Source organism: Nothoprocta perdicaria, unplaced genomic scaffold (assembly GCF_003342845.1).
Source record: "Nothoprocta perdicaria isolate Ctin4 unplaced genomic scaffold, notPer1 scaffold_16, whole genome shotgun sequence".
NCBI classification, from domain to species: domain Eukaryota; kingdom Metazoa; phylum Chordata; class Aves; order Tinamiformes; family Tinamidae; genus Nothoprocta; species Nothoprocta perdicaria.
The window spans coordinates 815,591-831,391 of NW_020454760.1; the positions used below are offsets into that span (position 1 = coordinate 815,591).

A 15,801-nucleotide genomic window follows, 5' to 3' on the forward strand; every position below is an offset into this window, starting at 1 on the left:
ACGCGCCGGAGRCAGCGGCTCCTCCCGCGGGACGGGGGCGGTACCGGGCGGCGCGCTGAGGGGCGGTGCCAGCGGCCGCCGSGCGCAGGCGCAGAGGGCAGCGCTACTGCGCGGGCGCTGCCGGCGCAGCGGGCGCTTCCGGGTGCGCGCGCTGAGGTGGCGGCGGCGCCGGGCGGCCCGTTCATGTGGCGCGCGCTGCGCGTTGCCTCCGCGCTGCGCGGCCCGGCGGCAGCTCCATCCTCCTCGGCCTGCCCGTCGCCTGCCGCCATGGAGCGGGCCGTGGTGCGCTGCGTGCCGTCCGAGCCCAAGCTGAGCCTGCAGTTCGTGCTGCCTGACGGCAGCGCCAAGCACATGCAGCGCGACCAGGCGGAGCCGCTGGGCCGCGCGCTCGCGCGCATCGCCACCAACGCCGCCAAGGGCCGCGTCAGGAAGGGCAAGAAGGCGCGGGCGGCGGGCGAGGCRGAGGACGCGGCGGCGCTGCCCGCCGTGCGCCTCTTCTCGCGCGACGGGCAGGCGGTGGGCGCGGAGGTGCCCAACGCGGCGGCGTGGCAGGAGGGCGCCGTGCTGCACATCGGCGAGGCGCGCTACCGCGTGGAGCGCAACCCGCCCGCGCTCACCGAGCTGCGCCTGCCGCGCTCGCTGCTCGCCGGCTTCCCCGTGTGCCCCAAGCTGAGCGCCGAGTTCGCGGCGCCGCAGCACTGCCTCTTCCGCTGGTTCCGCGAGCAGCGCAGCGGCGGCGGCGGCTGGGTGGAGGAGGAGGCGGCGGCCGGGCGCGTCTTCACGCCGGACAACGCGCTGGTCGGGCTGCGGCTCAAGCTGCGCTGCACGCCTGGCGACGCCGCGCAGCGCTACGGGCTGCCCTGCGAGGTGGAGAGCAGCGGGCCCGTGGAGGCCGGGCCCGGCGCCTGCACCTTCGACGCGCGGCACCTCTACACAGGCCGCGCGTGCGGCGCCGGCCGCCTCCGTGCCGTCACCTACAACATCCTGGCGGACACGTACGCGCAGACCGAGTTCTCGCGCACCGTGCTCTACCCATACTGCGCGCCCTACGCCCTCGAGCTCGACTACCGCCAGAACCTGCTCAAGAAGGAGCTGGCGGGCTACAGCGCTGACCTCGTATGCCTGCAGGAGGTGGACAAGGGCGCCTTCGCCGACAGCCTGGCCCCAGCTCTGGACGCTTTTGGCCTCGAGGGGCTCTTCAAGATCAAAGAGAAGCAACACGAGGGTCTGGCCACCTTCTTCCGCCGGGACAAGCTCAGCCTCCTCAGCCGGCACGACATCGCCTTTAGCGAGGCCCTGCTCGTCGACCCGGTGCACGCGGCGCTGCGGGAGAAGCTGGCCGCGTACCCGGCCGTGCAGGAGAAGGTGCTGCAGAGATCATCCGTGCTGCAGGTACCGCTCCAGCGGGCGCTCCCTCCCTCCTGCCATAGCTGGTAGCTGACTCGGGGATAAGCTACCGAGGACGATGGCTGACTGCAGGGAAGTAACCGCAAACACTTGGAAGCAGAGACAGGAGTCCCCGGTGATGTCTCTGTTGAGCGCTATAAGGAAATAGGGCAGAAAAGCCACTGGGGGACAACAAAGAACAAAATGCCAACRGAACGTGCCAAGAAAGGCTGTAGAAAAGGATTTTCTTCATTTTAAGATGAAGTCAGACAAGTGTGTTGAGTGCTGGCCTGTGGTACTCACATGTCTTGCAGTTCATCGGACTTTTTGGTTGTTCACTACTTAAATCTCTCCTGTCTTTCACTATATTTGATCCTGTCAGAGATTAACTTTAGTTTGCTTTAATAATGCCGCTCTAAAATGTGACAGGAGGGAGAGAAATCAAGTTGGATGAGTTTGTGAACACAGTGAGGCCAGTATGAATGCTTGCAGAACTGAGCTTGAGAGATCAGTCCCCTATCAAGAATTTCAGAGACCGTGGCTGCTACGACATTTCTTGCTCATGGGCTAAGTAGGAGTAATGAGGTTGACTGAGGTTGAGTTCAACATTTAAGATTAACTTCACAACTATGTGGTTTTCCAGTTTGCATCTGGGAAACAGAAATATAGCTCCAGTTATGTTACAGAGGTGGAAGAACAGAAAAGGGCAATCATTAAGAACAGCAAAGCATTAGCAGCATTTTATGAAAAATTAAAACAAAATCWTTTGCATAATCAGAGGTGGAAGAGTGCTTGTCCACTTGGATGTGGTAGCTGTAATATTGGAAATATACTGGCTGATAGTGACTTCACGTGGAGGAGAAATGGGTTCAACTTCTGAGCTATACTATTAATTAGTCACAAACCTTGGMTTCTTGGACTGAATTACCACAAATGCATAAGCTAATAATACTTGCTTTTTTAATATAATATATAACCCAATTAAGACTTTAAAAATATCCTGTTTTTTTCTTTATATAGGTTTCAGTTTTTCAGTCTGCAACTGATCCTTCCAGGAAGATTTGTGTGGCTAATACTCATCTGTACTGGCATCCAAAAGGTAAGTGTGTCAGAGTGCTGTGTGTGGGATAACTGGGTCCTGTAGGGTTTCTTCCTTCATTCTGCTGTAGCCAGAAAATTTTAGTTTCTAGGAGAGACAGGGTCATATTCATTCTTGATTCATCTTCTTAATAGATTTCTCCCTTTCCAAGCTATAATCCAGGGCTATTAAAGCTTTCYGTTACACTTATCGTGATGGGTCCAATCAGGCTATTAGACTTCCCCCCACACACGCTTTTTTAGACAGCTTATTCTAATTTGCCTAGGAGTTAGTAGAATATAGCTGAAAGCAAGGCAGCCACCCTGCATGCAGTCTACCCCAAGTGGACACTAGAGTACTGCTATTACAAAATGTTTTAAGTAATGTTTTTGTATTTTTAGGTGGGAACATCCGTCTCATCCAAATCGCTATAGCCTTGTCTCACATCAAGCACGTAGCGTGTGATTTATATCCTAGCATCCCAATCATTTTCTGTGGGGATTTTAACAGTACACCATCATCTGGGACTTACCGCTTCATTAGCGGTGGCAGTGTTGCTGAAGATGATGAAGACTGGGTCTCTAACGGAGAAGAAGAAAGGTGCAACATGCCCTTAAGTCATCCTTTCAAACTGCTAAGTGCTTGTGGAGAACCTGCTTATACAAACTATGTTGGTGGGTTTCATGGGTGTCTGGACTACATTTTCATTGACAAAAATGCTCTTGAGGTTGAACAGGTCATTCCATTGCCAAGTCATGAAGAAGTAACAACTCATGAAGCTTTGCCCAGTGTTGCACATCCCTCTGATCATATAGCACTAATATGTGACTTAAAGTGGAAATAAATCCGCATTTGCGTGGTGCTTTTGAGTTTTCAAACAAGAAGTCAATTCCCTGTTGTGGAAGTCAAGTTGAACCCTAGTTTACATGTTACTAAAGAAGCGAATTAGAATTATTACCAAAAAGTTCACMTGCTTATTGATTCTACTGCCAATTATCTGACTATTCTAATATTAACATGACAACTTTCTTTCCCTTTTTTATATGCTAATAGAAAATACAAATAATTTAAAGTTTTGAACATTGGAATATCATCTACCTTTTATAGATTTTTTTTAAAAAGGATTAGGAATRCTTTTGCTAAGAAGGATATATGAATCCAATTTGATTTATTACTGCAAGCTGAACCCTGTTCAATTTGGAACAAAATGCAAAACTGAAAATCAAATCTTTCAAATAACTTTAGGTCTATAAAGAGTCTTGTTCATTTATCATTACTATATCTAGAATTTTAGTAAGTAGCACGATCAACTAACTTGTACTTACTACTTTTGGAAGAGATGCTTTYTAATTATCATTCAATAGAGGTGTTTAGCAAAATCAAATGCCTTAATTTCAAGATTATAAAGGATTGGGAAATATCTTTCTTGCCCGTTTAATATACCTGAGGGTAATTTTAGCACTGGTTAAAAATTGATTTCAAATACAAACTACATCTACTTCAAGTACCTGTTCCTGGTGTTTTCTAGTCATGTCGTTACTTTCTCTCAATGGAGGGAAGGGGTATGAATCCGTAACAAGCCTCTTTTCCTATATTATTAGTCCCTCTACAACTAAGACAGTGTTTGAAAACACTAAGTTATGCCTCTTTGACCTAATAAACTTYCACTTTCAATTCTCTGTCACTGTCATTTGTTCATTTCACACATAATACAGACCGTACTTGGAAAACATTTTGCAAATTACTGATAAGAGTTCATAGGAATACAGTACCCAAAGGGGAAATCTATTTACTCAGTCAATTGCAACATTATTCCACAGCCCATCAAGTGCATTGTCTTCCTTTTCCAGTTTCACAGTTTAATATTACTAGGAAATAAAGGCATTTCTTCCTAATATTACAGCCTTACGGAATACTCAAAAATAAATACCATTTTGGTAACAGAATGCAATCTTAACTGTTTACAGAAAGACTGATGTGCCTACTTCAGTTCCYGATTATGCTCTGACTAGCATTATACTGACTACTTAAATAGCCATAAAGAACGGTACTGACTTTGTCTTGCTCCACTTCAGCGTAAACTGCAACCTTGCTCCCTCCTGAGCGCCTCATTTAGGAGATCTGGGGCTGCAAGATCTTCATTCAGACTTTGATTTTGAGATTCACTGGTCTGTAAGAGAATTAGAGCCTACTGGTACGTGCTTGGTACCCACTTTCCCTAAATCAATCCAGTCTGGTAAAGCCTTGAAATACAAGCTTGCATTTGCATGTGTGACTCAAGTGTGGGGTTGTTACAGACAGCTCRCCTAAACCAGAATATTTAACCACCTAAAAGTATTTGAAAGTTAAAACACTGAGATRTACATCTCTATTAAGCAAACTGAATGCTTCTTCTAGATATAGGCCTAATTTATTTTTATTTATTTGTAAATATCTGCTTRTTTTTCAACTGTCTGCCTCCAACTTCACCCTTGGGAGAGTTGTCATATAAATCCCCACAAGCTTTGCTTAATTTTAACTTATTGAGACTATCAGCCCAATCCATCCTATAGGCCAGCCAGCTCGTCTGAACAAGGTTTAGCTTTTGAAGTTCATTTCAAGCAAAGTGCATTACTAGAAATATGCCTGTTAACTATTACAAATTCAGGGTACTGTTATGTGACGTCGGTTCAATACACAGCAGAAAACTCTTTAATGTGCACATAAAACCCGTGCTACTCAATCTCCTAGGTTTCTGTTATACACTGAATACAATCACTGGCTATGTATCTTCAAGAGTTCTGGAATTYTGAGTTACCTGCGTTCACAGAGACAGCAATACACATACATTATGTGTATGCACATACATTAAATACACAAGATTGAGCAGTTAGAACAACAGAACAAGAGTTATTAACAACAAAATTATACATTTGTAGCAGCCCCAAAAAACCCTCACTACCTTAATTTAAGTGCTTTTGGGGACTGAGGAGAAGAATATAAAAGCAGACAGCACTCACATGGAGTTGACTTTTGGAAGTGACTATATTATTAATACAACATTGTCCAAATCCCTGGAGAAGTGCTCCGGTTAAGTTTCTAGGCAGCCACTAACAGAATGTGATTCTGCTGCTAAACTCATGTTGTTTCTTTAAAGTAGATTTAACTATGAAATAGACATGCATACTTTTCAAGGCATATTGCATTTGTTTTATTACCATTTTTGTAGCTATTACTATTTTCATATCTGAACATCTTAAAGAGATTTTCAGAATTACAACTTCGAAAGATGCTTACAGAATTATATAATCCTTGATGACATCTACTCTGCTGCACTATAAACAACTTCACTTTCCGCCTTTAGCATCTCCCATCCTCGTTCACATTCAGGCTGCAGAAAACTCAGTATATGGAAAAAGAACAAGTGACAACTTGAAGTTTAACTATTGCAGGAATCAAGAAGGGCATACACACAACTATACATTTTATCATTTTATTAGGAAGAATTCCAAGTGGGTTATGAAGAAACTAATCCATTGAATTTTCCAAAATTTCTTTATGAAGATATGTTCACCAACAAACAGTAAAACTTCAGCAGAACTATTATACACTGGGCAAAAATAGTCAGGCTGATACCAAAAAGCAACATGCAACATAAAAAAAAAAAAGATACAATATAAAGGAAGACAATCTGCTGAATATTAAAAACAACCTCAACATGAGCTCTTCGCAACCAGCACAGAACTATTCTACCCATCAAATCCAATTCACACAAAGGCAAGATGGGCTGAYAGAACCCAAAGATTAACAACATGTTCCTCAGTGCAGTAGATCTGAATAGTGTTTTAGAGCATTTTCTCAATCGGAACAAGCAGTATTAGGAAGTCTTTTTGGCAAGGGAGAGAAATAAATACATATGGAATGCTACATTTTTAAATCAGCAGACTGTCTGAGGAATGAAATAGGGCATCAGTAAACTAAAAGTAGCACGGAGGAAAGAAAAGTTTTTTTAAACATTAATTTATTCAGGCTCAAAAGAGTATTTCAAACAGATTTAAGATGTCACAATAACTCTATTCAGGCGTTTAGACTAACAGGGGGATAAAAATCAGAAGATACACTTTTTCCAAGTTAAGAAGATATTTTTACCCAAGCATATTGCTACCTCTGCAACATGTAGCTCGGTAAACAATAATTGGCAACAAAATGAGTTGAAACGCTGTAATATCCTGCCCAAATCAGTTCCAGATACTGTAATAACCAAGATGCAAACTAATTTTGTCGTAACAAGCCTAGACCACTTATATCAAACATGTCCCTGGTGAAAGAGTCATCCAGTTCAAGTTAGCGTTTTGAGAGTTCGTTTGACAGCCAGTCAAGTCCCTCATACAGACCAGTTCCTTGCGTAGCACAGGTAGCTTGGACATACCACTGTTAACAGAGAACGCAGACAAACATTAAAGTTACACTCCCCAAATGCAAAGTTGTCACAGTATGTGACACACACACATTGACTCAGATGTCAYGTTTTAACACTGTTTTATACCAGAGTCAATAGTGAACATACGATCTTCTCATGAGTTTTGAAAAAAATCTATATAAATAGGTAGGGAATGGAGATTTTCTGAACACTCAGTGCTGGCCCACCAAACACTAAAACAAAGCATTAGCCGAGAAATAAATTCAGAAATAACTTGCATTTAAGTTAYATGCTGAAAACTACCTTCACAGAATGGCTGAGGTTAGAAATGACCTCTGCAGAGTATCTAGTCCAAACTCCTTCCCTCCCTTTTTGTTTTTGTGAGAATGAGCATGGAATTACCTAAGTTACAGACTTTCAAAACATCTTCTAAGGATATAATTTATCATTTTACAGAAAAAGAATAAAATTTCAATTTAAAAGGAGACTATGTTTACAATCTACGATAAGGTAACAAGAATTCATCACCCAGGAAAGTTTAGCACTTACAGTTCTGTTACGCAGCGACTGAAGACCTAGTTTATCTGTCATTTCACTGATTGCCATGGCATTTGGCAGATCTTGTTTGTTTGCAAAGAGAAGCAGCACTGCATCTTGCAGCTCATCCTCCTGAAGCTAACAGAGTAAATGGCTACATTAGTAAATTTGTTCAGTTTAGTGCTTGTTGAAGTAACTGCAATACTTAAGAAACACAAAAAACTGATTGAAGGGGTTAAAAACCTTTTCACTCTTACTCCTTAAGTCATCAGCAACTACTTACTGTAATTAACAAGTACGCAAACAAATTTCTGCTAGAACATGTAAGGAAACCTTTTTTCACTAGGAAGCTTAAATCCACTGGCATCTTGCTGCTGACATTTTTGGTACCAAATGGTTTTTCCCCCCGCCAAAAATATTTTCTTTATCTGCTACAATGCTCTTAACTCTCTGTGAGGGAAAGAAAGGCTTTCATGCATTACTAACTCTGAAAGTGAAGCTCTCTCRGGAGTCCTAATTGTATTTCAGCATTATGTGACACTGAATTACAAGGTGTGTAAAATATAAGCTGAACAAACTCACTAAAATGTAAGCCCTCAGATGCTTATATGGACCCCCAAACAAATCCCTTCAAATTAAGCCTAAAGATTTTATTTCAGAAGTTACCAATATTTACCATTTTCTGCAGAACTTCCGCTGCTTCTTGGATTCTCTCTCTGTCATTGCTGTCTACCACAAAAATGAGGCCCTGCAAGAATATAAGCAGTTTTGAGAAACTACTGCAAACTATAAACATGCAATATCATTAAAAAGAAAAAAAAACTCAGAATGCTTATGAAACACTGTAACCATCTCCCCCCGTATTTAACCAAATTTGACATAAATCTCTGTAAAAGCAATCCAAGATGGCCMTATGAACAGCTACATCATGAGCATCAACTGCAAAATTCAACTAGGCTTCTAAAACTAATGGAGTTTAAGAGAAAAAAATCAAAATGAATATTACTGTTGGAATCATTAATTTGAAGAAAACAGAAGAAATTTGATAAGCTAATAGTCTCCCATCCCTTCCCATTCATCGTATCACRGTAACAAAGCAGCTCCACCTAGAACAAAAGGTGAGTGTCCTTCAGAACTTCAAGAAGATAGCGAGAGCCCTTTCTGAAGGAAGGTACAGAAGGTAGTATGCTTTCCATACATATGCTACAGAATAGAACAAGCCCTTACAAAACAGTTCCTTTCTGAAGTCTTACCTGTGTGTTTTGGAAATAATGCCTCCAAAGTGGTCTGATTTTGTCTTGACCACCAACATCCCAAACCGTGAAGCAGATGTTTTTATATTCTACTGTTTCCACATTGAAGCCTAAGACAAAATAGTCAAGTAGTTAGAGAGATATCGAGGTTATCAGGCAATTKTAGTCATCTCAAACATTGATGGTTCCCCAGTTTCACTTCTGGTATTTTAATAATGCACTTCCTACACTTGTATCCTTCAGGCATAAACTGATAGAAAACCAGATGTTCAGGGGACATATCTCTACCTAACTAGCTTGCTCTCCTCCTGAACATCGGTACTGGCYACCATCAGACACCAGATTCTGGGCTACACAGATCTTTGTTCCAAGTAGGACTGTTACTTGGCTATGGCAGTACAAAATCCTAWAAAATATACTGAAAAGATGAAAAAGCTCTTTTTGTCTGGATTCTTATATTAACAGGAAAGCCAACAGATTGCCATGCCCTAGAAGCCTGTCTTTGCAATCCAGATTTAACATTTACAAACCCAAAGAGACCAGAATGGATTATCTTACCAATAGTGGGAATTGTGGTGACGATTTCTCCTAGTTTCAGTTTATAAAGTATAGTTGTCTTACCAGCAGCATCCAAACCAACTAGAAAGAACAGGGGGGAGGAAAAAAAAAAAAAAAAAAAAAAGGTTTAGTTCACAATATAAACCACCTGCTAATTTCAAAGACATACTATTTTATTTTTACCACCCCAAAAAAACACAATCGTCCATCAAAAAACACATAGTTATTTGTAGAACAAATACTGATAGTTAGATTGGTTACAGTTGGCGATGATAGAAAAATAGCTTTAGCTACGTAAATAATTTTTAGTGAATGTAAAAGTTATCCTGCAGATACAGACAAAAAAAAGTTAACTTCAGTTAGCCCAGGGTACTTATGGTAGTGAAGATACATATGGTACTAAGAATCATTTGAAGATATGACTGTACATTTATGAGAGAAACTAGAAATTTAAACTGTTGCCTTGAGATTTGCCTGGACTTAAGAAGTTCCCACCCCAGTTATCTGCCCCGCTCTTGGGCCAGAGCCTGTTACTGCCACAGTGAAGTCTGAAGACGGGTTATTAGCTGTTACATTAGCTATGCAAGCACAAAGCCCAGAGCTTTTGCTTAAACATACTCTTATCCKCAGTTTTAATTAAGCTGCTGGACTTTGCACCAAGGCAGGCCTGGTTATGGATACAAGCTCTCTTCTGATTTCACAGTTGAGAAAGCAGCTTTTAGCAGAGCAAARGCAACTTCTGCAAATCACCACAACCAGAGTGCAAAAATCAATCACTTTTAGCCAAATTACAAATGTTACAAAATCTAAATAAACAATAGTCGGTAGATTCATACATCTTGTTTCAAGTTCCCAGTTTTCCTTTTTAGGAAAAGGAACTCCAAAGTACCAAATCACATTTATCTTATGAGCCGCTGGGAAGTAGAAAGGTTTCTCCTAGTAGTCCAAGAGTTTGCAGTACTTGCTCTGTCAGCTGTCTTCAAGAAAAAACATTTACTTGTCAAGGGACACTAAATTTAAATCTGCAATTTACCTCTGTATCACCAAGAAGTTGATAGCACCATCAAGATAAACACCTGATCAAATCTTAAAATTCCAAAGTAATCTAAAATAAGTTTCCAACATTGAGATGCAACATTCTCAACATCCTGTGGGACAACCAGTAGTTGTATTGCAGAATATTAAGATTAAAGTGGAAAGCAGACTTGCACTTGCAACCATTTATCTTTAAACCGAGCTAAACATCCTCTTCCTCCAGATAGAAGAAAAACACCTACAATGTTTTCAGTTACTGTTAAGTAAATACAGTTCTAAGTCCTTCACTCTTCTTAAGAGTATTTAATTTATAGTTTTCCCAGTCATGTTCCAAAGCCTGTAAGCTTCTAAACYTGTAATTCACTTGCACTTGGGAACATCATTCACGTGACTGCCTCAAGTTGAAGGGAAAATCCTAAGGTGGTTCTTCAAACAACTACCAACTTCCTGCTTTGGTTATTTGCTGTTGCATATTAAGCTGCCTAGGTCACCAGAGCATAAAATGTCACATAAACAACAGGTTTGTATATAATATATATATATATAAACATATATATATATATATATATAAATAAATAGAATTTACTCCTCAAACGGAATTATCACCAAGACCAAACTGTGGCTGTCAGATCAACATTTCCAGGAATTTAGTATAGAATGTGGTGTGTTGCTGTTTACAAGGGATATTGCCCATAATCAGAGAAGGGAGTGGGACAGGGGGGATGAAACAACAAAATAGCACTTAACTAATGTGAAGCTCACATTACAAACAAAATACATGTTAMAATTTAAAAAGAAACTAATAAATTCCTATTTACTACTGAATTGTATTCCTTGGATTTTCTTCTACCTTAATTCTGTTTTTCTCAAACTTTGACATAGTTATCCCTAACATACTATCTCTCGCTCAAATACAGTTTCAAGTGGAGAATTTGGCACTTTGTAGTACATGTAGTACTCATACTTTGCAGTACATGGAATGTTTCTCTAGATAACTTCTAAAGAAAGTACCATGCCAAAGGATGAGCAGTGAATAAAAACTGTTCCGCTATAAGCGCAAGAAACTGAGTGCAGAGTTTTACAGGTAAGTACAAGCAAGGCTAAGACTCAATAATTTTCCCACTCTAACACTAAATTAGCCCAGCGTAACTTCACTCGGTCATTGACAGTTTGGGTTTTTTTTCTCTTCCTTCACGAATACATGGAAAATCTTTTCYTTTCTGCAAACACATACTAATTACATACATTTATTTAAATACATACATATATTTAAATATACARGTTAATTCTAAAAACAGAATTTCAGGAATTTTAGGGAGTGAGGAAGATGGGGCCAGCCTCTTTTCAGTGGTGGTCACTGACAGGACTAGATCAAATGGCTACAAACTGAAGCACCAAAAGTTCCACAGGAACTTAAGGAAAAATTTCTTACAGTGATGGTGACAGAGTCCTGAAACAGGCTGCCCAGAGAGGCTGTGGAATCTCCTTCTCCGGAGTTCTTCAAAACCTGCTTRGATGCATCGTGTGCCATGTGCTCTAGGTGACCCTGYATGCRCAGCGGGGCTGGACTAGATGGTCCCTTCCAACCTCAACGATTCTATGATTCTATGATTGGTGCACTATTACGCACTGTCCTTTTATCACAAACATGGTTTGAGACCATCAAAGACAGCATTTCATGTTTGGTGTCGACATATTATTTTTCAGATGCTTTTAACATTTTTCATGGAAAACACTCAAAATTCTTTAGAAGTCAGTAGCACAAGGTCTATCTTAAGAGCTCAATCAGTTCTCTTTTACCTGGGTTTTTCAGAGGAATGGAAGAGAATAATCAAAGGCAAGTTTCATTATAATTAACCATATCTTCACTGTCAACTCACTAATGTAATGTTTTATCCTCTAAGTATTTCCCTGTAGACATCTTACCCAGTAGAACTACTTCACTAGTATAAATGCAGAAACCTAAAGGCCTTATCCTATATAATTTATTTTCGAATCATATATTGAAAGTTATCATCTTTGAAGAAAAGGGTTTTTTTCAGCCTTTGCAGTCATTCAGACATTTGCCCTCAAACTGTCCAAGTAATTATGATGTAAATATCACAAACAGCTTATGTTCCATGCAACAAGAGATGTGATCTGCAATACAATACACTGTGATCCTAAAATCCCTGGTTTAAGTCCTGAACGTTACAATCATCACAACATATCTATGTTTTATCCTAATACACTGCCTAAGAAAAACAGAAGCAGCCTCATACTTTAATTACGCCACATATTTGAATATAACCAAATCCTTCAAATCTGAATTGAGGAAATGAAAACAAACAAAAAGTGATGTAAATACAGCAAATATTAGAAATTCTGATTTAATAATCCCATAACTAACATGGATTTGAACTAACTGCCCAACAGTGAGGGAACTAAAGCAATTTTAATCTGTTTGATCTTACTTGCTTATTTTCATTATCCACAGAATGTAAGAGAATCACAACTACCGCAGACACTATCTTGTCCTGTATTCAGCTCATTTGAGAGATTACCTATTACTCATTTACAGTATTACGAAGAGTCTGCTATGCAGACAGTCAAATAACTTCTTTAAAATGAATAGGTGTACTAAGATGTCTTAAAGACAAAAGTACTCAGGAATTTAATACAGGACTTTGTCGTTACAGAATGCATGCAAAACACTAAAAACGCTGTTTTTTTTTTTTTTTTTTAAGTGCCATATTTGGTGTCTGCAGTGCACAGCCTGGCAGCAGTAGGGATGAGCTAGTGTGCCACAAAGTTTCATAGCTGAGATCATACACACAGCACAGAACTGGCTCTCGTGAAATGAGTATTTCACTTAAGTTATTACAGCAAACTATTGCAGTCCACTGCCAGACACGAAGCTGCATCTACTTTGGTAAAAGAATTTGAGAAAAAACTGGGGGTGTAAGATTTGCGAGACTGTAAGTGTGGGTGGCGTGGAAGAGGGCAGGAGGAGCTCAAGCCAAAGGGGAAAACGGGAAGGCAAGGTGCTGACTCTGACCTTTTGAACTACTGTCCTCGAGGGAGCACCTTAAAGGTTAATGACTCCAAGCATTGCACAACTCACTTCGAAAGAAAATAAGTGGGATCTAATACTGAATAAATCATGATGTGCAAGCAGCAAAACCCATCRAGCGCTGACAATGGCGGGTAACGGCAGAGGGGAAGGGACAGGCAGGGCGGCCGCTCCGCGACGCCCCCTCGCAGGGCCGCGCTCCCCGCCAGGGCGCCGGGCGGCTGCCGGCCGCTCAGCACGAGCCTCTGCGCGGCGCGCGGGGCCCCGGGGCGGCGCCGCAGCCCGGCCCGCGCTGCTCCCCGGCAGCTCCCCTCCCGCGGCCCCATCTTTGTTCCGCACGGGCAGAAACGCAGGTGCGAGGGGAAAGGGCTGCGCGGCGCAGGCCCCGCTGCKGCCTCGGAGGGAAGAAGTGGGGGGCTCTGGCCGCCCAGCAGCCGCACCCCCGGTACCGGTATGAAGGGAAGGAGGGAGGAAGCAGAGGGCCCGGGGGAGGACGGACAGGCGTCTCCGCTCCCCCCTTCCCCCGCCATTGCTTCCCGCCCCTCCATCCTGCACTTGCCGCAAGCCCTGGGGGGGAAAGGGGGGGAAAGAGAAAAAGAGGAAGAGGGGAAGAAGAGACACCCCTCCCCTCCCCCCCCCCCCGGGGTCCGTAGCCCCCTCCCCCGCGCCAGGTCGCGCCCAGGAGGGAGGGAGAGATGGGGGGAGCAGAGCGGGCCGGGCCAGGCCGGGCCGGGCGCCGCGCACGGGGCTTCGGCGGCGGCTCCGAGGGCCGCGGCGCCCCTTACCCATGAGGATGCGCATCTGCTTCTTGCCGAAGAGGCGCGAAAAGAGCGAGGAGATGGTGAGGCCCATGGCGGCGGCGCTGGGCGGCGGCACAGGAGAGGGAAGGAGATGAGGGGAGCGCGGCCCGGTCCCGGCGCGGCTCGCGGAGCCCTGCGGGTAGCGGCGGCAGCAGACCCGGAGTGGAGGACGAAGCGGCGCGGGCGCTGCTGATATGCGGCCGGGAGCCTCGCCCGCTCGCTCTCTGCCACGTCACTCTCGCCACGGCCGCTCCGGCTCCAACGCGGACAAATTCACGTCACGCYTCGCCACATCCCCCCGCCCAACCGCCCAACGGCGGCGCGGACTACAGCTCCCAGCGGGCTCCGCGCGCACTGCGCGTGCCACGCCGCGCCCGCACCTCGCGGTGCATCACGGGGGATGTAGTCGGAAGCGCCCGGCCGCCGCTTCCGGCCGCGGGCAGCGCGCGGCATGCCGGGAGGCGCGGCATGCTGGGAAGCGGGGCCACGCCCCGGCTGCGACCCCGCTGAGGCGGCGGGAGGTGACGCGGCCCCGGGCAGCAGCCGGGCGGGCGGGCGCAAAAGCCGGAGAGAGGAAAGGGGAAAAGGGAACAAATCAACAACAGCTATGTGAATGTGAATTCACTATGTGAATGATTAATACGTCATTTCTAGAGCACAACTGCGCAGACAAGGTAAAAACACTAGTCTAGTGCCAACAGCAGCTACAGCAGCCACGAGGAAGGCACCAACACACCCAGAAATGTAGGAAAAAAGCTCTGAAACACAGTGAGGGACAAGGCTCAGGGAAACAGATCTTGATTTTTTACCAAAAAAAAAAAAAAAAAAAAAACACCACTGTGATCCTCTGCTACTGCATTTTCCCTCCACCCTTCACAGAAATACTGCTACTTCCATTTACATGACAGGGGACAAGTCTGTACTAAAAAAAACGCTAAGGAAGCAGGTGCTGCCTCCGCTCCTGCTTTCAGAGCCTGCGAGAGGAGAGGCAGGGTCGGCCTCCTGCACACATAGGCAGCACAAGGACAGCTCCTTATGGGTTTATGATCGAGTAGTACTTGGGTTATTTAATGTGTCTGAAATTCAAGTTTACTCTCCTCTTAGAGCCAAGCATGATCAGAGAACCCAGCTGGGGTCCTTTAGCTGTAGTGTTTCTTTAAAACAGGCACTAGCTCTTTGAGGGGAAGCTGGTTTAGGTATCCAGGTGTTTCCTCCTCCTCAGTTATGGACCTTTCCCCATACAAACACTGCATTTAAATCTGAGGTAAAGTTCTTGAAAGGAGAAGTTCTTCCATTGCTCTTTAGCTCTCAAGCCTCAGGTAGACTTAAGTGCTTGAAACACACCGAGACAACAAGCAAACCAACAGGGAGAGGGAGATCCCACTTCAGTTATGAGCAACCGCCTCTGCTGCACCCTGGCAGAGGTAGCCCTGCTGAGCTTATGCTCACTGCAAAGGAAGTACAGACACAGAAGACATTAGAAACCAGCAGAAGTGCTTGGATCAATGGCTTCAGTCCAAGTCACATAACTTTTCCTTTTTTTTTTTAGAAAAAGCTTTATTTTTTTTTACAAAAATACATATTTGCAGTCATGTGATAATAGGTTACCATAATTGCTACCAGTTAACATGGTTCAAAGAAACAACACAGCGCTCCAGGTTAAATATTTAAGATAATTTAGTGTAAGAATGTCTACTTATTAA

The 15,801-nt window shown here is 43.8% G+C and overlaps 2 protein-coding genes across 2 annotated transcripts; one reads left to right on the top strand and one right to left on the bottom strand.

Annotated features, from left to right (window-relative positions):
• Nucleotides 1-183: 183 nt before the first annotated feature.
• PDE12 (phosphodiesterase 12) lies at nt 184-4,143 on the top strand. Its single transcript, XM_026035397.1, has 3 exons — nt 184-1,392; nt 2,407-2,485; nt 2,866-4,143. Exons 1-3 carry the CDS (start codon nt 184-186, stop codon nt 3,306-3,308), a joined length of 1,731 nt encoding a protein of 576 aa, XP_025891182.1. The 3' UTR covers nt 3,309-4,143.
• Nucleotides 4,144-6,137: 1,994 nt separating this feature from the next.
• On the bottom strand, nt 6,138-14,202 carry ARF4 (ADP ribosylation factor 4). Its single transcript, XM_026035381.1, has 6 exons — nt 14,084-14,202; nt 9,212-9,292; nt 8,654-8,763; nt 8,077-8,148; nt 7,413-7,538; nt 6,138-6,874 (listed from the first exon to the last, which is right to left on the bottom strand). Exons 1-6 carry the CDS (start codon nt 14,148-14,150, stop codon nt 6,788-6,790), a joined length of 543 nt encoding a protein of 180 aa, XP_025891166.1. The 5' UTR covers nt 14,151-14,202; the 3' UTR covers nt 6,138-6,787.
• Between the last annotated feature and the right edge of the window lie 1,599 nt (nt 14,203-15,801).